Source organism: Nycticebus coucang, chromosome 12 (genome assembly GCF_027406575.1).
Source record: "Nycticebus coucang isolate mNycCou1 chromosome 12, mNycCou1.pri, whole genome shotgun sequence".
Classification (NCBI taxonomy): domain Eukaryota; kingdom Metazoa; phylum Chordata; class Mammalia; order Primates; family Lorisidae; genus Nycticebus; species Nycticebus coucang.
Window position 1 is genome coordinate 95371724 of NC_069791.1, and position 26306 is coordinate 95398029.

Below are 26306 nucleotides of genomic sequence, written 5' to 3' on the forward strand. Positions count from 1 at the left end.
TTTTGTATGCGGAGGAAATTTGGCCTACACGGCCCTACCAGGTAACTGGACAGGCTATTGCATAACCGCCCAACTACTCCCTGATATCTCTATTATACTAGGAGATCAACCTGTTCCTCTCCCCAGTCTTGATTATATAGCTGGACGTCCACGCTCTAAAAGAGCTATTCAACTTATCCCACTAATAGCAGGACTAGGCATCACTACAGCAGTAGCCACAGGAGTTACCGGAACAGGAATATCTATACATTCCTACCACAAACTGTCTCATCAACTAATAAAGGATGTCTCAGCTCTTTCTGAAACAATTCACGATCTTCAAGATCAAATAGACTCCCTAGCAGTAGTAGTCCTACAAAACCGTAGAGGCTTAGATCTCCTCATGGCAGAGCAGGGAGGTATCTGTTTGGCTTTACAGGAAAAATGCTGTTTCTACGCCAACAAGTCAGGCATTGTTCGAGACAAGATAAAAAACCTGCAAGACCAGCTCTAAGAAAGAAGAAAAGAACTTCGTGATAACCCTCTTTGGTCAGGACTCAATGGACTTCTTCCTTATCTCCTCCCACTCCTAGGCCCCCTATTAGGTTTTCTATTAGTCCTTTCCTTCGGCCCCTGGCTATTCAAAAAGGTCACCACCTTCATTAAACAACAAATAGACTCTGCCCTAGCAAAACCAATTCAAATTCACTACCATCGCCTGGCTCTGTCTGACCAAGAAACCGACTCTCATGGCTTCCCCTCATAATGAGGGCAGTGTATAGATCAGAGGTACACTTACCCATTCCTAATAAAAGGAAAAAAGGGTATGGGCACCAAGTTGAGAGCACAGCAAGGCATTGCAAGAGAAGGTCCCACAATCCTTCGACCTCCCGATCCCAAGAAGAAGTCAAATGAAGGATCAGACCCCCTCTGATTTTTCTCTGAGAGTAAACCTGGCTTGCATAGAGGTTGGTATCAAAAATTTCGCTTACCTCTCCTCTCCAAAAGATACCGCAAATAACAAATGTGGATCTGGGAAATCCACGAGAGGAGCCAGGTCACTACTCCCTCTCTCTGTTAATGCCCACCTCCTTAAAACAAAAAGGGAGGAGATGTTGGAAGCCATATAAGGTACAGCTCGGCCTTACTTCCTTTTTAAGTAAAAAACAGTTTTACCTTTTCCCGGTAACTTTACCGGGCAACTAGCCAACCAATCACCTTATGCCCCATCTTACTTACTCTAGCCAATCCCCAGTTAACAACTCCTCTGAACCTCCCAACAAGACCCACCCACCTTCCCCTAATGCTTATAAGGTACAAGTTTTTTCAATAAAATTTGAGACTTGATCAGAAAACTGTCTTGTCTCCCTTTCTTGCGCCCCTTGTTTGTTTTTCTCCTTTAGGTGGTTCCTGCCCCCCCGCCCCCCCTTGCTGTCCCGCGGGTCGGGACACCAACTCTTGGGCTTAGGCCATTCTCCTGCCTCAGCCTCCCAAAGTAGTTGGGACTACAGGCGCCCACCACAACGCCCGGCTATTTTTTTGTTGCAGTTTGGCCGGGGCTGGGTTTGAACCCGCCGCCCTTGGCATATGGGGCCAGCGCCCTGCTCACTGAGCCACAGGCGCCGCCCTGACCAGCAGTTTAAAGAGCACTGTTCCAGAATCTAGGTCCAGATGTCTTTCTTTCTTCTCCTAATTTTTTTTTTTTTTTGGTAGGGATAGGGTTTTGCTATGTTGCCTACGCTAGTCTCAAACTATTGGGCTCAAAGGATCCTCGCCCTTGGGGTCCCAAAGTGCTGGGATTAATGCATGAGCCACCATGGAGCCCAAGATGCCTATTCAACCAAGTCTTTTGATCTTCCTGGCAAAACTACTGGAATCATGCAACCTTATAATCAGTTTTGGGTGTATCATTCTCATGTTCCTTTTTCCTTTTGGATTCCTTATGTGCACTGCCAAGTTTACGCACCAGTGGAAGCGAACAGGCTTTGAAGAGCAAGAGGGTCTGGATTAAAATCTCATCTCCACTATTTGCTGGTGGATCTTCGTTATGTCTCTTCAGCTACTAAAGACTATTTTCTCCTCTGTAAAATGGTCATAATCATAGGGAAATCTGCGAGCTAAGGTGTGTAAAGGATTTGGCACAGTGCTTACTTAATAGAGTGGTTCTCTAGGTATGATCCCTACACCAGCAACATCAGCAATCGATCTTAAATCCTCTCGGTGACACTGTTGCATGCTCAAGTTTGAGAACCGCAGGCTTAATACGTAGTAACTATTACCAGTCCGTACTTGAGGCCGCAGAGATAAGCAGCTAGCAGATGATGAAAAGCTCAGCAGGTTAAAGAAGAAGTTCTAAATCGCCGGTAGGTAAAGGTTCGGTACTGCCTCACGCTCACCCTCCCCTCCCTCTCATCAGGGCCGGCCCAGAGCGCTCACAGATTGGTGGAGTCTCATGTGGTCGTTCTCCACCCATCCAACCGCGAAGAGCGGAAACAGAGAGGCGGGACCGGGCGAGGCAAGAGCTGTGCGCCTATTGGCCACACACCAAGCCGCTGAGGGGGCGGAGCTACGCATGCGCAGAGCTGAAGCGCGCCGCTGGCGGCCATTGAAAAATGGCGACTGTCACCGAGTTGAAGGCCGGTGAGTGCAAGCAGGGGTCTTGCCAAGTGGGAAGCATCGGGTCTTCACCCTGCGCAAAGGAGGTAACGGGAGGACAGCGCACAGTACATAAGGGCCTGTATTTCCGGGAGTCGCTCTGCGGTTTGAGGGGCTGCGGGCAGCGCCCGGCTGGTGCGGCGATCTCTGCTCGGGGGCTCGGAGAAAGAGGAGCTTGCTCAGGGGCAGTTTTAAACAGGTTTTGGGATAGAGGAGGAGTCGCCGAATCTGCAGGCACCTGAGAGGTCTACAGGGCTACACCTTGGGCCTCTGGCACGTATTTCTGGAGCCCACGGGGGCGGGGGGCAGGCCTTGCACTCCGGGCTGACGATGACCTTACCCACAGCCTTTGTTGTTGCTAGGCACAATCCTAAGTGATTTTCTTAGATACCGCGTTGAATCCTTACAACAGTCCCAGAAGTAGGTTCTGCCTTTTCATCGGGAGAAACTAGAGGCAGAAGATTGCCTGGCCTGGCCGTTCTCTTGTCGTTTTCGGAAAAAAATTCCTCAGAGGTGGTTGTATGCAAATCATTAATAACATTTGTGCACCATTGACTTTGAAGTAGATGTCCAACTAGTACCAGTAATTATAATTATCGGTGATTGAGCCTTTATGTGTCAGGCCCTACTCAGCCCTTATTTTGTTTAATTGATTCCACGTAACAACCCCATGCCCATTTCACAGATTGGGAAACTGAGGTGCTGAGTGGTATAATAGCTCTCCCAAAGTAATTTAGGTAGAAAGAGGCAGAGTGTGGGAACCTGGATATGATGTACTGGAGCACCAAGTCTTGATGACTGAACGATATTGATGCCCACTATATAAAACCAGCTCCAAGTTTCTGGAAACTGAAGGTTTAAACCAGTAATTCTTAGAGATTTGTAAGGGAGGCAATTAACTCTCTTTGAGAATATGATTCAGTAACCATTGGTATAAATTTGTATTTGGGACACTGAACTGGTGAACTGTCATAAAATAGGCATACCTTTGTCCACAAGAACAGACTTTATATGAACCTATGGACTCTTTCATCAGGGCAATACGCACTTCACATGTAATAATGCATATAATTTTAGAGGGTCTAAAGATTCTGTGAGATATAAGCCAGGTTAAGACCTCTGAAGAAATTTTTTATGGTCCAATGTCTAAGCACAATAAAGGAAAGGGTACAATGATATGGAACCCCAGAAAATTATGGGGATTATGGGGTCCTACACAGACTTTGGGGGGGGCCTTCATACTGATATCCTATATTTCCCAATTCTGAGTGTGCTCTGTGTCCAAGAGAACCTCAATGAAAACTTGTTTGTAAGCTAATTATCTTATATTTTGTGGGCTTTTACCTTTTGTATGCAATCACATTTTCCCACCTCACTTGGTTCTGTTTCTGAGAGATAGAACTCATTATTTTGGAGAAAGCAACTGAGGTGCATGGGTGATTCACCACTGAAGGGGATGAATACTAGGTTTCCTAATTCCAGTGTCATTAATTCTAATTTTTTCTGCTTAGTTTGTGTATGGTACAGTGTATAATACAGAGTAATTGGGACAGGATCCTTGTCAGTGAAAAAAAATTCTCCATAGAATTTCCAAAGATGGAATTAGAGAACAGGGATTCAGTTATAACCCTAAGAGTGTGAGGAGGCTGTTACAAAGCCTTTTTTATGGGCCTATTACAAAATCTGGTTGGGTGATAACTGCACTTAACATGTCTGCAAAAAGGTTGAGGGGGATGATATATAAAACTAAGAAGAAAAAGGTAAAAAGTCTAGTAAAGATTTTCTTTCTTTAATATCATGAGCCAGGATTTTTGTTGTTGTTGTTATTTATTATAGCTTAAGAAAAATTTATGTCCATACCTACGTGTATTAGCATTCTGAGCTCCTTTTATGAATTTTCATTATTGTGGTGTACTTATCTGGTGCCTTTGGTTGGGTGTTGTACAGTATTAAACTACATTTATTTCACCAGTAGTATGTAGCATTGTCTTATAATACTCTCAGGTAACATTGAGCTGTTATGTTCTAGGCTTTGTGGATGAGGCTGTTGATGCTCTGATTTGTCAGTTAGCTAGTAGGGATTTTTTTTTTTTTTTTTTTTTGTAGAGACAGAGTCTCACTTTATGGCCCTCGGTAGAGTGCCGTGGCCTCACACAGCTCACAGCAACCTCCAACTCCTGGGCTTAAGCGATTCTCTTGCCTCAGCCTCCCGAGTAGCTGGGACTACAGGCGCCCGCCACAACGCCTGGCTATTTTTTGGTTGCAGTTTGGCCGGGGCCGGGTTTGAACCCGCCACCCTCAGTATATGGGGCCGGCGCCTTACCGACTGAGCCACAGGTGCAGCCCCGCCAGTAGGGAATATTTTTAAAAAGAAAGTTCCAGACCAACTACAAGAGATGGTGCCACTTCAGTCCCAAGGTCCTCATTATCTATACTGAGTGTTTATACCTAACCCCATTATTGCAGCTACTGATCTATATCTTGGTGACCCTGGCTAGTTAAGAAGTTAGGTCGCAATCAACATGTACATGCCTGACTCCTTAAGATGGCAAAGACATAGTCGTGTTAGGTTTCTGATAAGGCTTAAAATTTCAAAATTCTACTGTTTAAAGTTTAAATTAAGTTTAAAGACTTACAATTGTCTTTATAAAAACAAAAAATCAAAATAACCTTTTCATTCAGAATGGGTCATTCTATAAGAGTTCTAGATATCAAAGGTTGTTATACAAAAAAAAAAAAACAAGACATACTCCTTTCATGGAATGTAGTTAAATTATCTTTCTAGACCAGATGTTGTTAGTGACACACACAACTTGCCTGCAATGGCAAAAACTCTTGAAAATACTGTATATGGGAGACTGGGGGGATGAGAAGGTAAGTTCAGGTTCCAGTGAGCGAACACAATACACTAAAGATTATGTACTACATGCCCTGGCAGTGATGATGTTGTAAGGATAAACTTGAATATGCTTAAATATATTAAGAGTAAATCATTGCAATTTGGGAATTTTTTTATTACAAACATGGCTAGTGGTAGTTTGTTTAATTGTTCAGTTTGTTACATTTTTAGATTGAGAGCTGCTATTGTACCATTTACTTTTTTTGAGACAGAGTCTCAAGCTGTTGCCCTGGGGTAGAGTGCTGTAGCATCGTAGCTAACAGCAACCTCCAACTCTTGGGCTCCAGTGATCCTCTTGCCTCAGTTTTTCTATTTTTATTAGAGACCAGGTCACGCTTTTGCTCAGGCTGGTCTTGAACTCATGAGCTCAAGCAATCCACCCACCTCAGCCTCCCAGAGGTGGCTCCCTGAGCCACCGCGCCTGGCCTGTAACATTTACCTTTTAAGCATTTTTTTCAGAGTATGTCTAAGAATGACAAAATTTACTCTGTAATTTAAGGATTAATATTTTATATCAAACAGTTTTAAAGGACACCTTGGAAAAAAAGGGAGTATTAGGGCATTTAAAAGCAAGGATCCGAGCTGAAGTTTTCAGTGCCCTAGATGATGACCGTGAACCCCGACCATCATTGTCTCATGAAAACCTTCTAATTAATGAATTAATTCGGGACTATTTGGAATTCAACAAATATAAGTATACAGCATCTGTCCTCATGGCAGGTAAGTGGTTATTGTTCATCGCCTAAGACAGTATCTGCTTCTACCCTTCTCACGATCCTCAGGAAGAATTTAGCCTGGAAACTTATTTCTATTACCGTATAGTGTTATCTGGGTGACTGGGACATAAAAATCAAATGGGCTGGGCGGCGCCTGTGGCTCAGTCGGTAGGGCGCCGGCCCCATATACCGAGGGTGGCGGGTTCAAACCCGGCCCCGGCCAAACTGCAACCAAAAAATAGCCGGGCGTTGTGGCGGGCGCCTGTAGTCCCAGCTGCTCGGGAGGCTGAGGCAAGAGAATCACTTAGGCCCAGGAGTTGGAGGTTGCTGTGAGCTGTGTGAGGCCACGGCACTCTACCGAGGGCCATAAAGTGAGACTCTGTCTCTACAAAAAAATAAAAAATAAAAAAAAAAATAAAAAAAAAAAATCAAATGGGCTTTTTCTGTAGCTTAAATTATCATGAGGCCTATTATAGTGTAGGGGAAAATAAATAAGTACTTAAACTGGGCATATACCTGAAAAATCATCTATAATTCCTTTTTTTTTTTTTTTTCGTAGATACAGAGTCTCACTGTACCGCCCTCGGGTACAGTGCCATGAGGTCACATGGCTCACAGCAACCTCTAACACTTTGGCTTACGCGATTCTCTTGCCTCAGCCTCCCAAGCAGCTGGGACTACGCCCGGCTATTTTTTGTTGCAGTTTGGCCGGGGCTGGGTTTGAACCTGCCACCCTCAGCATATGGGGCCAGTGCCCTACTCACTGAGCCACAGGCGCCGCCGAATTCCTTTTTTCTTTTTTTTGTAGAGACAGAGTCTCACCTTATCACCCTCTGTAGCGTGCTATGGCGTCACAGCTCACAGCAACCTCCAACTCCTAGGCTTAGGTGGTTCTCTTGCTTCAGCCTCCCAGGTAGCTGGGACTACAGGTGCCTGCCACAACGCTCAGCTATATAATTCCTTTTTTTTATTTTTTTTTTAAGACAGTCTCACTTTGTCACCTTCCGTAGAGTGCCATGGCATCACAGCTCACAGCAACCTCAAACTCTTGGGTTTAAGCAATTCTCTTGCTTCAGACTCCCAAGTAGCTGGGACTACAGGCACCTGCCACAGTGCCTGGCTATTTTTAGAGATGGGGGCTTTAGGGGGTAAGAGAGGTGGGAGGGGTCTCTCTCTGGCTCAGGCTGGTCTCGAACTTGTGAGCTCAGGCAATCCAACTGCCGTGGCCTCTCAGAGTGCTAGGGTTACAGGCGTGAGCCATAATTCCTGATACTGACAATAAATAATTGTTGATATTTTATCCTATTTACTGCTAGTTTTTTCCATGTTTATGCTTTCAAAATATAATTAAACATAGGAAATGGAGGGTGGCGCCTGTGGCTCAGTGAGTAGGGCGCCAGCCCCATATGCCGAGGGTGGCGGGTTCAAACCAGCCCCGGCCAAACTGCAACAAAAAATAGCCGGGCGTTGTGGCGGGCGCCTGTAGTCCCAGCTGCTTGGGAGGCTGAGGCAAGAGAATCGTGTAAGCCCAAGAGTTAGAGGTTGCTGTGAGCCGTGTGACGCCACGGCACTCTACCCGAGGGCAGTACAGTGGGACTCTTGTCTCTACAAAAAAAAAAAAAGAATAGAAAATGGAGATAAAACCTTAAAATATTGGTTGGGGATATATACAAATATATGTAAAAGCACAGTATTTAGAAAGAACTAGGCAGATAAACTCTAAACACCTTAGTGATAAAAAGAAAAGAAATGGTTTTGGAATGGTTGAGTGGTTAAAGAGAAATTTATTTATATGTACTGTCATCGTTTTTTCAAAATCTGAACAATGTGTATACCTGGTTAAGTGTGATTCTTATTAAAATCATATTTGCTTTAATCGACTCTGTTCCTATGAATTTTTTTGCCCCCAGAATCTGGTCAACCTGTAGTTCCATTGGACAGACAATTTCTCATTCGTGAACTAAATGCATTTGAAGAATCAAAGGATAATACAATGTAAGAAATTAAAAAAAAAATATTTTCAGATATTGTTGTATTAGAGTCATAATTACAAAGTTGTGGTTTTATTTCAATTTAATTTAGCAGGTATTTATTCCCATCTGTCAAGCATTGTACTAAATCCAAGATATGCAGCAGGGAATAAGTCAGATAAGGTCTCTGCTGGACTGAAATTCCTGTGGCTTGGGAGTGACTTAAGTATCTGTACTTCTCGGGCGGCGCCTGTGGCTCAGTCGGTAGGGCGCCGGCCCCATATACCGAGGGTGGCGGGTTCAAGCCCCGCCCCGGCCAAACTGCAACCAAAAAATAGCCGGGCGTTGTGGCGGGCGCCTGTAGTCCCAGCTACTCAGGAGGCTGAGGCAAGAGAATCGCTTAAGCCCAGGAGTTGGAGGTTGCTGTGAGCTGTGTGAGGCCACGGCTCTCTACCGAGGGCCATAAAGTGAGACTCTGTCTCTACAAAAAAAAAAAAAAGTATCTGTACTTCTTTCTTTTTCTTGGCCGGGGCTGGGTTTGAACCCACCACCTCCGGCATATGGGACCGGTGCCCTACTCCTTGAGCCACAGGCACCGCCCATCTGTACTTCTTTCTAAGGGTAATTCTTTTGGCTTCTTGATCCATTTCTTTTTTCCTTCTGAGGCTTTGTTCCATCATTTGTTTTCTTTTTCTTTTTTTTTTGGTTTTTGGCCGGGGCTGGGTTTGAACCCGCCACCTCTGGCATATGGGACCGGCGCCCTACCCCTTGAGCCCCAGGTGCCACCCCTATCATTTGTTTTCTTCTTCATATTTAACTCTTCCATTGCTTTCTGCTCTTCAGCTAAAGACTCTACTCAGGTCTCTCCTCTCCTAAAAAAAATCTCATTAAATCCCAACCCCCAGCTATTGCTTGACATACTTTTTGCTATGAAACATTTCTGAATCAACCTCTGCATTCATTTTGCTATTACCCTCTCCTTTAGCCTCCCTGAATCTTACATTCTCTTCTTACCATTTAAATTGAAACTATGCTATTGAAAAGGAGAATGACCATTTTCTAGTAGTTTCTTCCTTTCCTACCTCAGTGTTTATTAAACGTTTTCCAGAAGGTCCCTGACTAGCAACAACAACAAAAAATTGTACTTACGAGGCCTGATAACATGGTTCAAAGTAGGCTTTCTTTTTTTTTTTTGTAGAGACAGTCTCACTTTATGGCCCTTGGTAGAGTGCCGTGGCCTCACACAGCTCACAGCAACCTCCAACTCCTGGGCTTAAGGGATTCTCTTGCCTCAGCCTCCCGAGTAGCTGGGACTACAGGCGCCCGCCACAACGCCCAGGTGTTTTTTGGTTGCAGTTCAGCCGGGGCCAAGTATGAATCCGCCACCCTCGGTATATGGGGCCTGTGCCTTACCGACTGAGCCACAGGCGCCGCCCCAAAGTAGCCTTTCTCTAGCTAGAAATGTCTTTGTTTTCTCATTCTAAAATTCATTAAATTTTTTTCATTTTACTTCATGGTAAAATAGTATTGTATTACCATACAGTGTTTTAAGTGACATGACAATTAAACATAACTCTTCCACAAATCTTTGTGTAAAATTAATGTTCCAGGATCACATGCCACCTTTATCATACATTTTATGCCAAGTTCCTGTCACTCTTGGGCTCCAGCACCAAGAGTAGGTATATGTGTGTGTGTGTTGTGTGCACAACACACACACACATATACGTATACCAATATGTGTATTTCCAATTTGAGAAGTTCAGTTTTACTTGCATTTCTGTAGCATTTTGTAATATTTACTATTCTGGGTGGTGCCTGTGGCTCAAAGGGGTAGGGCGCCAGCCCCATATGCCGGAGGTGGCGGGTTCAAACCCAGCCCTGGCCAAAAACTGCAAAAAAAATATATATATATATTTACTATTCTTCCTTAAAACACTTTTGTCTTTGTTTCTTATGACCCTTTATTGTCCTAGGCTTCCTATGTCCCTAATGGTGGTCTCGGTTTCTTCAATGACTCCATTAGAGTTCCTTAAAATTGGGGGCACTCCCCATGTTTTGTCCTCCTCTTGCCTGCCTACTCCATCCCACTTTATTTTGTTTTTTTGTTTCTTTGGTTTGTTTTTTGGAGACAGAATCTCACTTTATTGCCCTTGGTAAGAGTGCTGTGGCATCATAGCTCACAGCAACCTCAAACTCTTGGGCTCAAGCCATTCTCTTGCCTCAGCTTCTCTAGTAGCTGGGACTACAGGCACTCGCCACAATGCCCGGCTATTTTTAGAGACAGATCTTGCTCTGCTTCAGGCTGGTCTTGAGCCTGTGAACTCAGGCAATCCACCCACCTTGGCCTCCCAGAGTGCTAGGATTATAGGCATGAGCCATCACACCTGGCCTCCTTTTGGCTTCTTGGTAGCTTTTGAGACATGTCTTGCAGATGATAATATTAAGAAGTAGGTTGGTGAACAGCTTTATTTCCAAAAAGCTAGGTGACTTCTTTAAGTCCTTGTGTCTCAAACTTCAGTGATTCTGCATTCACAAAGTTTGCTGTACTGGTCATATTATTTACTTATAGAAATCTGCAGTGCTGGCTTGGCACTTGTAGCACAGTGGTTATAGCACTGGCCACATACACCGACGCTGGTGGGTTCGAACCCAGCCTGGACCACCTAAACAACAATGACAGCTGCGGGCGGCACCTGTGGCTCAGTGGGTAGGGCGCCGGCCCCATATACCGAGGGTGGCGGGTTCAAAACCGGCCCCGGCCAAACTGCAACCAAAAAATAGCCGGGCGTTGTGGCGGGCGCCTGTATTCCCAGCTACTCGGGAGGCTGAGGGAAGAGAATCGCTTAAGCCCAGGAGTTGGAGGTTGCTGTGAGCTGTGGGATGCCACGGCACTCTACCGAGGACCATAAAGTGAGACTCTGTCTCTACAAAAAAAAAAAAAAAAATGACAGCTGCAACAAAGAAATAGCTGGGCATTGTGGTGAGTGCCTATAGTCTCAGCTACTTGGGAGGCTGAGGCAAGAGAATAGCTTAAGCCTAAGAGTTTAAGGTTGCTGTGAGCTGTGATGGCACTTCACTGAGGGTGACATGGTGAGACGCTGTCTCAAAAAAAAAGGAAAAGAAAAAAGAAATCTGCAGTGCTGTATCTAAACGACCCTGAGACCAGTTGTGTTTTGAAAATCCAAGTTTTCAGACTTTAAAAAGTAATATGCATATACCAAATAATATCTGTATGTGCCATGAGGGTATAAAGTGGCATTTGATAATCTCATTAATATTTTTCAGTGAAACTTAAGAATTATCATACAAAGTAAAGCAAAATCTGTAATAGTCATGCCACCAAATGAGTTCATGCCAAATTTATGAAGAAAATTTCAGTTTTCTGGGGTTTTGTGTTTCAGAATTATACTTAAGATATTGTAAAGCTTTACTTTTTACAAAAATTATCTTTTCTAAACTTATTTTTAAAAACCTTAATATCCATGAAATTGCAGGTTAAATGTAGCAGTTATATATTTTTCTTTTTTTTTTTGAGACAGAGTATTACTATGTCGCCTTCCATAAAGTGCTGTGGTGTCATAGCTCACAGCAACTTCAAACTCTTCGGCTTAAGAGATTTTCCTGCCTTAGCCTCCCTAGTAGCTGGGACTATAGGCCCCCACCACAATGCCTGGCTAAGTAGTTATATATTTTTCTAATAACATTTTAACAATATCTTAACATTTTAAAATCTTAAGTACATTTTATTATATGTTAATTTTTTTTTTTTTTTGTAGAGACAGAGTCTCACTTTATCGCCCTCGGTAGAGTGCCATGGCATCACACAGCTCACAGCAACCTTCAACTCCTGGGCTGAAGTGATTCTCTTGCCTCCGCCTCCTGAGTAGCTGGGACTACAGGTGCCCGCCACAACGCCCAGCTATTTTTTGGTTTGCAGTTCAGCCGGGGCCGGGTTTGAACCTGCCACCCTCGGTATATGGGGCCGGCGCCTTACCCACTGAGCCACAGGCGCCGCCCAATTTTTTTTTTTAAGAAGCTGAGTCTTATTCTGTCATCCAGACTTGAAGGCACAATCATAGCTCATAACCTCAAACTCCTGGGCTCAAGTGATCAATCCTCCTGTCTTGGCCTCCCAGTAAATTAAAAAAATTTCTTTTGCGCTCTGTGCCTATAGCTCAGCAGTTATGGCGCTGGCCATGTGCACCAGGGCTGGCGGTTTGAACCCGGCCTGGGCCGGCCAAACAATAATGACAAATTACAAAAAAAAAAAAATAGCCAGGCATTGTGAGGGGCGCCTGTAGTCCCAGCTACTTGAGAGGCTAAGGCAAGAGAATCACTTAAGCCCAAGAGTTTGAGGTTGCTGTGAGCTGTGACACCATAGCACTCTACTCAGGGCAACATAGTGAGACTCTGTTTCAAAAAAAAAAAAAAAAATGGTCTTTGTAGAGATGTAAGCCAACATGCCCAGAATTTAAAAAGTATAATTTTAAACATTTAAAAATCATCTTGGGTTAGGGACAGTGGCTCACACCTGTAATCCTAGTACTCTGGGAGGCCAAGGCAGGACCTTGAGCTCAGGAGTTCAAGACCAGCCTGAGCAAGGGTAAAACCCTGTCCCTACCAAAAAATAGAAAAACTTATCTGGACTTGGTGGTAAGAGCCTGTAGTTCAGTTTACTGGGAAGGCCAAGGCATGAAGATTGCTTGAGCCCTGGAATTTGCAGTTGCTGTGAGCTGTGATGATACCACTTCTCTCTATCCTGGACAATAGAGTGAGACTGGAGAGATTAACAGTCCTAAACCAGTGAGTGTGGGGAGTGGGGAAAGTCAGGGACATCTGAAAATAAACTGTCCCTGACCCAAGGTCCTACAGCTGGCAAGTAACAAAGCCAGGATTTGGACACAGGCAGTCTGGTTCTTAGGACATAAGGCTTCTCTAGGCAGGGATTTATTCATTCAGCAGACATGTTTATCAGACAGTGTTAGGTATTGGGAAATATTATACTGGAGTTTAAAAGGTGAATTCTTCTGGATTGAAAAGAATTGTATTTCAGTATAGATGGTAGTTGTTAACATGTGGCTGGGAGCATGGCTCGCACCTATAATCATGGCACTCTGGGAGGCTGAGGTGGTGGATTGCTTGAGCTCAAGAGTTAGAGGCCAGCCTGAGCAAGATTGAGACCCTGTCTCTAAAAATAGAAAAATTGGCTGGACGTCATGCCAGACGCCTATAGCCCCAGCTACTTGGGAGGCTGAGGCAAGAGGATTGCTTAGCTCAAAAGTTTAAGGTTGCCATGAGCTATGACATTACAGCACTTGACAGAGGGTAACAAAGTAAGACTCTGTCTCAGAATAAAAAAAAAAGATGTTAAAACATGTTTAGTTGTTAACATGTTTTCTCTGCATTTTAAAATTGTTATGTAAATTAAATGATACTCTTAAGTAATAATCACATAGGTTTTTTTGTTGTTGAGGCAGAGTCTCATTCTGTCACCCTGGGTAGAGTGCCATATTGTCATTGTAGCTCACAGCAACCTCAAACTCTTGGATTCAAATGATTCTCTTGCCTCCGCCTCCCAAGTAGCTGGAACTGCAGGCACCCAACATGATACCTGGCTAGTTTTTCCATTTTTTTTTTCCGTTTATTTGTTTTTTTTGTTTTTTAGTGGAGACAGGGTCTCAGTCTTGCTCATGCTGGTTTCCCAACTCCTGAGCTCGAGGCAATCCACCCACCTTGGCCTTCTAGAGTGTTAAGATTTACAGACATGAACCACTGCACAGCCATCATGCAGTTTTTTAAAGGTTAGTGAATTAATTGGTCATTTTGGTGTCATAGGATACCTTTATTTATTTTTTTGAGACAGAGTCTTACTATGTCACCCTCGGTGGAGTACAATGGTGTCACAGCTCACAGCAACCTCAAACTCTTGGGCTTAAGTGATTCTCTTGCCTCAGCCTCCCAAGTAGCTGAAACTACAGGTGCCTACCACAATGCCGGCTATTTTTTTTTTTTTTTTTGCAGTTTTTGGCCGGGGCTGGATTTGAACCCACCACCTCCGGTATATGGGGCTGGCGCCCTACTCCTTTGAGCCACAGGCGCTACCCACACCCGGCTATTTTTTTGTTGTAGTTGTCGTTGTCGTTTGGCAGACCTGTTCTGCGTTTGAACCTGCCAGCCCCAGTGTGTGTAGCCGGTGCCCTAGCTACTAAGCTACAAGCGTTGAGCCCACAGGTTACCTTTTAAAGAATAAATGTTTTAAGCTTTTCCTACTTATGCACCTTTAATTGATTTTTTTGTTTGTTTGTTTTCTTCCTGCTCTAGACCTCTTTTATATGGAATTTTAGCTCATTTCTTGCATGGAACTAAGGATGGCATCCAGAACACATTTCTTAAAGGCCCTTCACTTCAGCCTCCAAACCCAAATCTTGGTAGACAACTTAGTAGAAGAAAGCAAATAGGTATGTGTTTTCTGAGATTCACCATTTAGTGGTCAGCAAGTATATTTTCTTCCTATATATTTTTACCTTTGGAGAGATTTTTCCTGAGCTGTCAAGTCATAATTGAGTTCTGTTCATATCTAACATAGTTAGCCTGTATTATTCCAAAAAACAAAGATTTTTGGAAGGAGCAGTGGGGCCGGGGTGAGGGGTATTATTGGCTAGACTTCTCAGATATAGTTCTCATACAGAAGTATTGAAAAATATGATTTTCACATAAATTTATAGTCTTTGGAGCAGTTTAGATTTTTAGCATACTGAATAAGTAGCTTTTTATCAAGTGATCATTTTTTTTTCTCTCCATGACTGAAAAATAAAAGGCAAAATTGCTGAACACAGATAGAGAAGTCACAGGTATATGTGTTCTCTGCACTTTTCATGATAGAATGGTAGTTATCTACAAGTAACAGATACTTAGGAGACTAGCCCATATATCTTTCAGAATACTTTTTTTTTTTTTTGTAGAGACAGTCTCACTTTATTGCCCTTGGTAGAGTGCCGTGGCCTCACACAGCTCACAGCAACCTCCAGCTCCTGGGTTTAAGCGATTCTCCTGCCTCAGCCTCCCAAGTAGCTGGGACTACAGGCGTCCGCCACAAAGCCCGGCTGTGTTTTTTGTTGCAGTTCAGCCGGGGCCGGGTTTGAACCCGCCACCCTCGGTATATGGGGCGGGTGCCTTACCGACTGCACAGGCGCCGCCCACTTTCAGAATACTTTCTAAATGAGCATTCAGTCGTTTTCAGTACATCAGCAGTAGGAGCTCATTTTGATCATTGGAATTGAATGGCTCAATGTTTTTACTTGTTGGAAGAGAGTTGCTTTATTTTCAAGGAGAGTTGTAGGTAGGGCTCAGACAGCTACAGAACAAATGTAAATTTTGAATATTGACATAAACTTCTAGGAAATGCCTAAAATACAAACTGTTGTTTTTAGTTTTCCTAACTAAAACAATATTGGCCGTGTTAGATATTTGCTGTCTGTTAAGGTCTGAAAGTGAAATATGTGTGAACCAGGATAACTTCTTTTCGAAGTTATTTCTGAGACTTCACTAGGAGTTATCCTTCTATATAGCTTAGAATTCTGAGCTGGGTAGAACATTGGAAAAGAAATTATTCCCGGTGGCGCCTGTGGCTCAGTGAGTAGGGCGCCGGCCCCATATGCCGAGGGTGGCGGGTTCAAACCCAGCCCCGGCCAAACTGCAACAAAAAAATAGCTGGGCGTTGTGGCGGGCGCCTGTAGTCCCAGCTGCTCAGGAAGCTGAGGCAAGAGAATTGCATAAGCCCAAGCGTTAGAGGTTGCTGTGAGCCGTGTGACGCCACGGCACTCTACCCGAGGGTGGTACAGTGAGACTCTGTCTCTACAAAAAAAAAAGAAAAAAGAAATTATTCCCATGTACTTTTTTTTTTTTTTTTTTTTTTTGTAGAGACAGAGTCTCACTTTATGGCCCTCGGTAGAGTGCCTGGCATCACACAGCTCACAGCAACCTCCAACTCCTGGGTTTAAGCGATTCTCTTGCCTCAGCCTCCTGAGCAGCTGGGATTACAGGCACCTGTCACAACGCCTGGCTATTTTTTGGTTGCAGTTCAGCCAGGGCTGGGTTTGAACCCACCACCCTCGGTATATGGAGCCGGCGCCCTACCGACTGAGCCACAGGCGCCACCCCTATCTACTTATTTTTAATAGTTGAGAAAACTGTAAGAGTTTTCCAAGACCAAGAGGTTAAGTGACTCATCTAAGGCCTGTAGCGGTAATTATTAGCAGAATCACATCTGATTATTATTCCTGTATACTTTTCTATTTAAAGATTGTGAAGAAGTTTTCCAAATTCTCTTTTCAGGGATTGGTAAGGAACTGACATGAGTGCCTATTTGGCAAATATTTAAAAAGCAAAATAAAACATTAAGTGTGTAAGTACGGTAGTAAATCTCTAAATTTTTCATATACAATTCCCTTTAACTTCTTTCCTTCTTTCTTCTCTCTGACTCCCCAGTTTCCTTCCCTTCCCTTTCCATAGAAGTTACCTCTGTTAGCAGTTTGGTGGATGTCCTGCAGGACTCATTTCCATGCATGTAAATATCCGTGCACTGTTACTGGGCATATTATCCTGCAGTTCTCTTGCTTCAGGTGTAGATCTCAGTCTTAAGTTTGTGTAGGGTTCTGCAGTATTACTATATTCAGTCTTTTAAATAATTTTTTTATTAAAGCACAACACATTTACTATACTCTTATGTACCATTTTTAATTTTCTGCTTTTATGTTATTGCAATGTAATGTGTCTTTGTCCATACATATAAGTATTTTTCTTGTATGGATGTCTAAAGTAGAATTGCTGGTTCAAAGTACATACATATTTACAAATACAGTAAGGGTTGTCTAACTCCCCCCGCAGACAGGCTTTACCAGTGTGTTCACTTGTCATCAGTGGATATGGTACATGTTAATACTTATTAATACAGCAACTCCAAGACACTGAGGAAAAATAATTTTTCTATTTTCATAATCAGTCTTCTTAATATTCATGGCTAGTAAGAAAGTTATAAGTAACAGTTTCTTAACCAAATTCTGTTCTTCTGAGATGAAAGTCACAGGTTAGATTGGTACCTGTCTACCACAGGGAGGGAGAAAGAGAGAAACAGAGAGACAGGCAGGCAGATGCCTTTCTGTACAAAATGCCAGAGATATCAGAGAATCGAGTTCAAGTTAGAAAAGCAGCTTTGTGTGCCCATTCTTTGGAAATCTTGCTAGAAAGCTTAGAAATGAGGATGACTGTTGAGTTAATGGAAGAATGAAGATTTTGCAAATTACTTTTCTTGATCATCAAAAATTTTCTTCTCCGGCGGCGCCTGTGGCTCAGTCGGTGAGGCCCCGGCCCCATATACCGAGGGTGGCGGGTTCAAACCCGGCCCTGGCCAAACTGCAACCAAAAAACAGCCGGGCGTTGTGGTGGGCTCCTGTAGTCCCAGCTACTCGGGAGGCTGAGGCAAGAGAATCGCTTAAGCCCAGGAGTTGGAGGTTGCTGTGAGTTGTGTGATGCCATGGCACTCTACCGAGGGCCATAAAGTGAGACTCTGTCTCTACAAAAAAAAAAAAAAAAAATTTTCTTCTTAGGCAACGCCTGTGGCTCAGTGAGTAGGGTGCCGGCCCCATATGCCGAGGGTGGCGGGTTCAAACCCAGCCCCGGCCAAACTGCAACAACAAAAAAAAATAGCCGGGTATTGTGGTGGGCGCCTGTAGTCCCAGCTACTCAGGAGGCTGAGGCAAGAGAATCGCGTAAGCCCAAGAGTTAGAGGTTGCTGTGAGCCGTGTGACGCCACGGCACTCTACCGAGGGCGGTACAGTGAGACTCTGTCTCTACAAAAAAAAAGAAAGAAAACAAAATTTCTTCTCAGGTGAGAAGCAAATTGGCAAAAAAAAAATTTTTATTTTCTGGGCAGTGCCTGTGGCTCAAAGGAGTGGGGCGCCAGCCCCATATGCCGGAGGTGGTGGGTTCAAGCCCAGCCCTGGCCAAAAACTGCAAAAAAATAAAATAAAAAATGACTTTTTAAGATTAAAAAAAAAAAAATTTTTTTTTCTTGCCACAACAGTGACCTCTTTATGAAATGACTTAAGAATTTTCAACCAAAATTGCATCATATTCTATTAATACCCTTAAGCATCCCATTTACTTTCTCAGCCCTAGATTATTATCTGAAGTCTGTGTAACTATTATTTGACAGCATTGAAAAGATTATGAAGATATTAAAATAAGTATTCTTCAATTCACAGCATCTTCTACATAAGCTCATCCAACTGAAATATCAAACACTAAAACTAAGTTAGCTTTTATTTTAAAATAAGTTCAAAATATTCCAAGGTGAAAGTATTTATCTCATCAAAACTTTCAAAGTACTGCAGAAAAATGAGGTTTAATTAGGCATGCTCACCTTCGAAATGGCAGCAAATTTATTAGTTCTGCTGCTCTAAGTGGTTGTTTCTTAGAGGCAAAATACTTTTTGCTATAAATAAATTTCTACTTTAAATAAAAGACCAAATTTTTATAATAGAAATAATTATCAGCCAACTCTCTTGCACATCTTTCAAGCATAACAGGCGGCATTTTTTTTTTTGAGACAGTGTCACTCTGTTGCCCTGGGTAGAGTGCCATGGAGTGACATTCACAGCAACCTCAAACTCTTCGGCTCAAGCGATTCTCTTGCCTCAGCCTCCCAAGCAGCTGGGACTATAGGCACCCACCACAACACCCGGCTGTTTTTAGAAATGGGGTCTCATGGTTGTTCAGGCTTGTCTTGAACCTGTGAGCTCAGGCATTCCAGCCGCCTCCGCCTCCCAGAGTGCTAGGATTACACGTGCGAGCCACTGCACCCAGCCCAGATGATATTTTTCAAATTGTGTATAAAACCAGCACATTGTATTAATGTATACAGCTATGATTTAATTAAAAAAAAAACAACTTTCCTATAATACCTAAAATCATGTTCTAAGGAAATTGTTAATTGTTTTCTGTCCTGCAATGTTGCCTGAGATTGAGGGAGAGTTCCATCTGTTATCTAGATCTATAAAGTGTATTGAAGGCAATGAACTGCTGAAGACTAATATAAACTGTGTATATAATCAAATTGTTTTGAGAACTGGAAAATCCAGTAGGCATTTTTGGTGCTATAATTGTATTTTTCTAGTAACTTACCTAAACTTTTATTCTTTTTCCCCTGTTATCAAAATTGTCATAAGATTTTGCTTTGTCGGTTGTAAAAAAATGTTTGGAGGGTTAATACCTTGTCAGGAATCTAGTTTTTGCGTTGCATTTTGTTGCATTGAGATCTTAAGTCTCTTTAGGTTCTTGTAATATGAAGTATTTCTGTCCTCTACTCTTTTACCCTGTGACAAAAGAAATTAAGCAGAAGTGAGTAGGGCCTCTCCTTTACCATCACCAGAGCATAGTGGGTAGTCACAGTGCTCTGTGCTCCTCTCAACTCTCATGGAGCTTTATTGTTTTGTTTTTGGCCTCTAAGAACGTTTTCTTTTTTTTTTTTTTTTTTGTAGAGACAGAGTCTCACTTTATCGCCCTCGGTAGAATGCCGTGGTGTCACACAGCTCACAGCAACCTCCAACTCCTGGGCTTAGGCGGTTCTCCTGCCTCAGCCTCCCGAGTAGCTGGGACTACAGGCGCCCGCCACAATGCCCAGCTATTTTTTTTGTTGCAGTTTGGCGGGGGCTGGGTTTGAACCCGCCACCCTCGGTATATGGGGCCCGGCGCCCTGCTCACTGAGCCACAGGCGCCGCCCTCTAAGAACGTTTTCTACAATTTCTTGAATAACTGTGGTTTTGGTAGGAAGATGTAAACTGTGGCAGTTTTTTCCTTGCCACAAGAGGGTGCTACTGGGAAGTATTAATATTTCTACTGGACGATTCTTTTGTTGGGTTTTAATTAAAGAGCTTTGGGAACTCTCCAAATGCTGGTTGAACGCCTTGTCCTTTTCTTGCAGATTTCATTCCTTACATGTAAGAGAGAGATTTTTTTTTTTTTTTTTTTTTGTAGAGACAGAGTCTCACTGTACCGCCTTCGGGTAGAGTGCCGTGGCGTCACACGGCTCACAGCAACCTCTAACTCTTGGGCTTACGCGATTCTCTTGCCTCAGCCTCCTGAGCAGCTGGGACTACAGGCGCCCGCCACAACGCCCAGCTATTTTTTTTTTTTTTAAGAGAGAGATTTGTAACCCGCTTACGCATGAGCTTACTTCAGCTAATACTCCACTCACTTAAACTCAAGAAACACTTTTGAATAGTGAAGAGTGGACGGCGCCTGTGGCTCAAGGAGTAGGGCACTGGTCCCATATGCCAGAGGTGGCGGGTTCAAACCCAGCCCTGGCCAAAAACCACACAAAAAAAAAAAAAAAAATAGTGAAGAGTGAGTCTGTAGCACTAAACATTTCCAATTTCTTCGATAGTGTTTAATATTCTAAACTATCTAAGAACTCATAGAATACTAAAAATATAACATCCTAAAATGTGTGCAGATTTGTCTGCCTATCTCCCTGTATTAACTTGGGTTACTATTAATATTAACTTTTGTTTTTGTTCTTTTCAGATGATCACCTAAGAATGGAGAAGGGAAAAAGTACTACTGTGGAAGATCATCATGTGTCTCAAGCAGTAAAGAGATGATATTTCCATTTGGGTTATCTTTTATCTTAAAATTGTGTGTATTAAATTATTTATTATCTTGGTATTACCAAAATGTACCACTACTATTTGTACTTTGTAGAAATCTGAGTTTCTGCAAAACATTTAGCCCCTCATGTTTAACCATATTTGTGAATAAAAACCACCTGCCATCAAGCTTATTGGGTTTGACTTGAAAGAAAATGTATTTATTGTTTTGGGGTAGTATTTTAAAAGTCCTTACATTTATGAGAAATGAAAGGATCTCTTAGTACCTTGTACATTCTAAAAATTATATAGGTCTCTATAACCATATGCTCTGCTCTTTGACATGGCACATTAATTACATTTTCTTCGGCTGGGAATTATGTGGATTTGTAAGAAAATTCACTCAAGATTTTTATTTTTATTTATTTATTTTTTTTGAGACAGAATCTCTCAAGCTGTCGCCCTGGGTAGAGTGCCATGATGTCATTGCTCACAGCAACCTCCAACTTGGGCTCAAGCGATCCTCTTGCCTCAGTTTTTCTATTTTTAGTCTCGCTTTTGCTCAGGCTGGTCTCGAATCTGTGAGTGTAAGCTATCTACCTGCCTTAGCCTCCCACAGGGCTAGGATTATAGATTTCAGCCACTGCGCCCCACCAATTCATTCAAGTTTTAAAGAAAAACATTTAACATTAGAATCAGAAAAAAATTATAATTCCTATAAAGTTTGATTTTTTTTTAAGCACCTTTTTTAGATAACTATTTATTACGAGGTTTAAATATCTGAAGTACTGTCTAAAGTTGAACTTTCAAACTAGGTAACAAAGTAGATATTTTTCTTTCCTTAGACCATTTTGGCTCCTACTGGAAGATTTAATTAAAAGGCAGAGGAGGAAGTAATTCTTTTAATTTTTCTGTAAGTAAAACAAAGAGTTTATTTTATTACATAAAGAATGAAATAAGCATGAAGAGACAGGCTTTGGGAGAAATACCAGAAAGTGACTTCTAAAAGGTGGCACTGTTTAACCTCTATGTGCCTTTCAGTTGTGTAGTTACAGATGAGCCTTGAAAGGGTCAGCCCTCTATTATTGGGCTCGGAAAGTCTTTTTTTTTGATACAGAGCCTCAAGCTTTGCCCTGGGTAGAGTGCTGTGGCATTACAGCTCACAGCAACCTCCAATGCCTGGGCTCAGGCGATTCTCCTGCCTCTGCCTCCCAAGTAACTGGGACTATAGGCGCTCGCCACAGGCCCGGCTTTTTTTTTTTTTTTTTGGTTTTTGGCCGGGGCAGGGTTTGAACTCGCCACCTCCGGCATATGGGACCGGCGCCCTACCCCTTGAGCCACAGGTGCCGCCCTCGGAAAGTCTTATTAAACATCAGTTTTTATTCTTGGAATAGAAAACTAGTAAGAACTATTACACTGCTATCTCTAAAATGCTACTTTTATATTTATTAAGGAAGTTTTTATGATGTAGAGTGTACAGACCCATTTCATTGAAAACAACTATTATAGTAGACAGGCCCTGATTGGCAAAAGTCATGGTATGTCCGGAATAAAACTTTTCATGGACAACTATACACTGAGAACACTTGGTTTAACTGATTTCCATAGGGAACCGTGATAAGGGCTGGAGTTGGCAAAATTGCCATTCTCTTTATGGTGTTAATTCTGTCTTTGCAAATTGTTGAAACTTTTTATTCTATATTTGGTGATGCTAATCAGTATTCACTCCTTACAGATTAACTAATAATTTTTGTCTAAATGCAGAAAATTATTGATGAAATTACCATGCTTACAAGTCAAAAGATTTTGAGAGGCCCTGTTGATGGGTTAAAAATATATACATAGAGGTGGCGCCTGTAGCTCAGTGAGTAGGACGCCAGCCCCATCTACCGAGGGTGCTGGGTTCAAATCCAGCCCCGGCCAAACTGTAACAAAAAATAGCTGGGCATTGTGGTGGGCACCTGTGGTCCCAGCTACTCAGGAGGCTGAGGCAAGAGAATCACCTAAGCCCAAGAGCTGGAGGTTGCTGTGAGCTGTGACACCATGGTACTCTACTGAGGGCAACAAAGTGAAACTCTGTCTCTTAAAAAAAAATCTGTATCAGGCGGCGCCTGTGGCTCAGTGGGTAGGGTGCCAGCCCCATATACCAAGGGTGGCGGGTTCAAACCCCGCCTCGGCCAAATTGCAACCAAAAAAATAGCCGGGCATTGTGGCAGGTGCCTGTTGTCCCAGCTACTCGGGAGGCTGAGGCAAGAGAATCGCATAAGCGCAGGAGTTGGAGGTTGCTGTGAGTTGCGTGATACCACGGCACTCTACCAAGGGTGATAAAGTGAGACTCTTGTCTCTAACAAAAAAAAAAAAAATCTATATATATAGATATAGATGCAAAAGTATTATAAGATACACCCATTTTCCATTTTACATCTGAAATACCTGATTACAATTATGAATTCCATTATATTGTATGTGGGAATATAAATATCTGAATTCTCCCAGGGGGCTTGGTTTACATCCAAGGATGTTGGCAGTGGACACTAAGTTTACCTCAGGAATTGCAATCATACAGGACTAGATCAAGAAAAAATGCTAGAGTTTGTAATTTTGGATACTGATAATAAAATCAAAATGGAAGTTAAACAAAATTGTCACATGTAGTCCATACAGCTTTTATATGCATTATTCTGTAACCTGTTTATGCCAAGGCAACTTTTATACTTTCAGTGTATCATTTAATAAAAAATTAAGCAACTCACTTTTGTGTAAAGGGTGCTCATATCACTGTTCTGTCATCAAAAGACTAACACCAGAAACAGAAGACTAGAGAAACTGGAGCAAGGGTTGAGGGAAGGGAACTTCTCCTGAGGTCTGTGCACTTGGCATCAGCAGTTATCATTATAGGGTGGCAGTGGTGGGAACTGGCGATGTCCGTCTCTATGGCAGTGATTCTCAGATGGTGCGTGTGAACATTTTTAAAGATCATTAAATTGTTTTTGAAAAGTTCAAAGAACAGTAAGCATATTCTTTTTTTTTTTTTTGTAGAGACAGAGTTTCACTTTATGGCCCTTGGTAGAGTGCCGTGGCCTCACACAGCTCACAGCAACCTCCAACTCCTGGGCTTAAGCGATTCTCTTGCCTCAGCCTCCCAAGTAGCTGGGACTACAGGCGCCTGCCACAACGCCCGGCTATTTTTTGGTTGCAGTTTGGCCGGGGCCGGGTTTGAACCCACTACCCTCGGTATATGGGGCCGGCGCCTTACCGACTGAGCCACAGGCGCCGCCCAGCATATTCTTTCTTTAACTCCTTTTTTGGTTGTTTTCTTTTTTTTTTTTTTGCATTTTTTTGGCCAGGGCTGGGTTTGAACCCACCACCTCCGGCACATGGGGCCAGCGTCCTACCCCTTTGAGCCACAGGTACCACCCTAACTCTTTTTTTTGATCAATATGATTTAAGTATGCCATGGAAGTTGAAGTATAGGTTTAAGTGTGCCATGAGATTAAAAAGTTTGAAAAGCACTGAGAGTGTTAAAATCTAGGGCCATGTGTGGTTTGCAAAAGCATATTTAGTATTACATTTTTGTACTTGGATAAGAGGGATACTGATAATAAAATCAAAATGGAAGTTAAACAAAATTGTCACATGTAGTCCATACAGCTTTTATATGCATTATTCTGTTAAACAAAATTGTTTTAAAAATACTCCCTATGAGATTTTTAGGATTATCCAAAAAGGAGGGTTTTGTGTTCTCAAAAAGTTGAGAAAATCTACTCTAGAAATTTCTATATTTGTGATTTATGCACAGTGTCAATTTATAATACAGTAGTTTATAAAGGTGTATGGGTTGAGACACTTAAACTCAGGGAAAGAAAAGAGATAAAGATAACGGTCCTAGCAGGGAATTAAAAGCACAGATCTAGGCTCCACGCCTGTAGCTCAAGTGGCTAAGGCTCCAGCCACATAACACTTGAGCTGGTGGGTTCGAATCCGGCCTGGGCCTGCCAAACAACAATGACAACTACAACCAAAAAATAGCCAGGTGTTGTGGCAGGTGCCTGTAGTCCCAACTACTTGGGAGGCGGAGGCAGGAGGCTCACTTGAGCCAGGAGTTCGAGGTTGCTGTGAGCTGTGATGTCATAGCACTACCCAGGGCGACAGCTTGAGGCTCTGTCTCAAAAACAAAACAAAACACAGACCTATCAAACTTTATTATTATTATTTTTTTTGCGGGGGTGACAGTCTCACTTTGTTGCCCTTGGTAGAGTGCCATAGCATCACAGCTCACAGCAACCTCAAACTCTTTGGCTCAAGCGATTCTCTTGCCTCAGCCTCCCAAGTAGCTGAGACTACAGGTGCCCGCCACAATGTCCAGCTATTTTTAGAGACAAGGTCTTGCTCTGGCTCAGGCTGGTCTTGAACCCGTGAGCTCAAGCAATCCGTATCGAACTATTCTTAAAAAACTTGTTATTAAATGCACTCCTGGTGGTTTCAAGTTATTCTTCTAGAAAATGCTAGAGAAATTTTGGGAGAAAACTTGGATTTACACAAAAATAGGATGAGATTGGGAACTGAAGAGGGATTTAGGAATGGTGGAAATTTAAAACGGGCAATCTAAAAACCCATAGCAGGAAAAGAAGTGGCTTTTGAAGAAGATAAATTTAAGCTTAGCACGTATGTTTGTATAGAATAAACTAATAACTTTATAATTATGTGCAAGAACACATTTTGTATATGATTCACATGCCTGTATGATTATGTAAATCTTGATGTGTTCTTTTAAAGCCAACTGTACATGAAGGATTAACATTTGTGAGAATATGTCTTTAAAGGCATTTAGGGCAGTGTTTCCCAGCCACTTGGTATTTGATTTTTGTAACAACCATTATGCGAAGATTGTGTGGTCTTTATGATTTTTTTTTTTTTGTAGAGACAGAGTCTCACTTTATGGCCCTCGGTAGAGTGCCGTGGCCTCACACAGCTCACAGCAACCTCCAACTCCTGGGCTTAAGCGATTCTCTTGTCTCAGCCTCCCGAGTAGCTGGGACTACAGGCGCCCGCCACAACGCCCGGCTATTTTGTGGTTGCAGTTTGGCCGGGGCCGGGTTTGAACCCGTCACCCTTGGCATATGGGGCCGGCGCCCTACCGACTGAGCCACAGGCGCCGCCCTTTATGATTTTTTTTTAAGTGAAAGCAAAGTAAAACAACCTTTTTAAAAGTAGACTTTATTTTTTAGAGCAGTTCTAGGTTCACAGCTAAATTGAGTGGGAAGTGCCTAGTTCCTATCAATCGCCTGCCCCCAGGCATGTGTAGCCTCCCCCACCAACTTCCTGCATCAGAGGGGGACATTTGTTCAGTGGATCAACCTACATTGACACATCATCACCCAAAGTCAATAGTTACATTAGAGTTAGCTCTTGTGTAGACGCTCTTCGACTTAGGATGGGG

The 26306-nt window shown here is 42.8% G+C and overlaps 1 protein-coding gene across 3 annotated transcripts; it reads left to right on the top strand.

The window, feature by feature from the left end:
* Window positions 1-2536: 2536 nt before the first annotated feature.
* On the top strand, window positions 2537-23618 carry CEP20 (centrosomal protein 20). Of its 3 annotated transcripts, XM_053556351.1 has the most exons (5): window positions 2537-2619; window positions 6056-6253; window positions 8160-8244; window positions 14544-14680; window positions 20805-23618. In XM_053556351.1, the coding sequence occupies exons 1-5, from the start codon at window positions 2592-2594 to the stop codon at window positions 20879-20881; spliced, it is 525 nt and encodes a 174-aa protein (XP_053412326.1). In that variant the 5' UTR covers window positions 2537-2591; the 3' UTR covers window positions 20882-23618. The 3 variants fall into 3 exon arrangements, with proteins under 3 accessions (XP_053412326.1, XP_053412327.1, XP_053412328.1); XM_053556352.1 differs by lacking the exon at window positions 6056-6253 and having other exon boundaries at window positions 2550-2619; XM_053556353.1 differs by lacking the exon at window positions 14544-14680 and having other exon boundaries at window positions 2568-2619.
* The last annotated feature ends 2688 nt before the right edge of the window (window positions 23619-26306 follow it).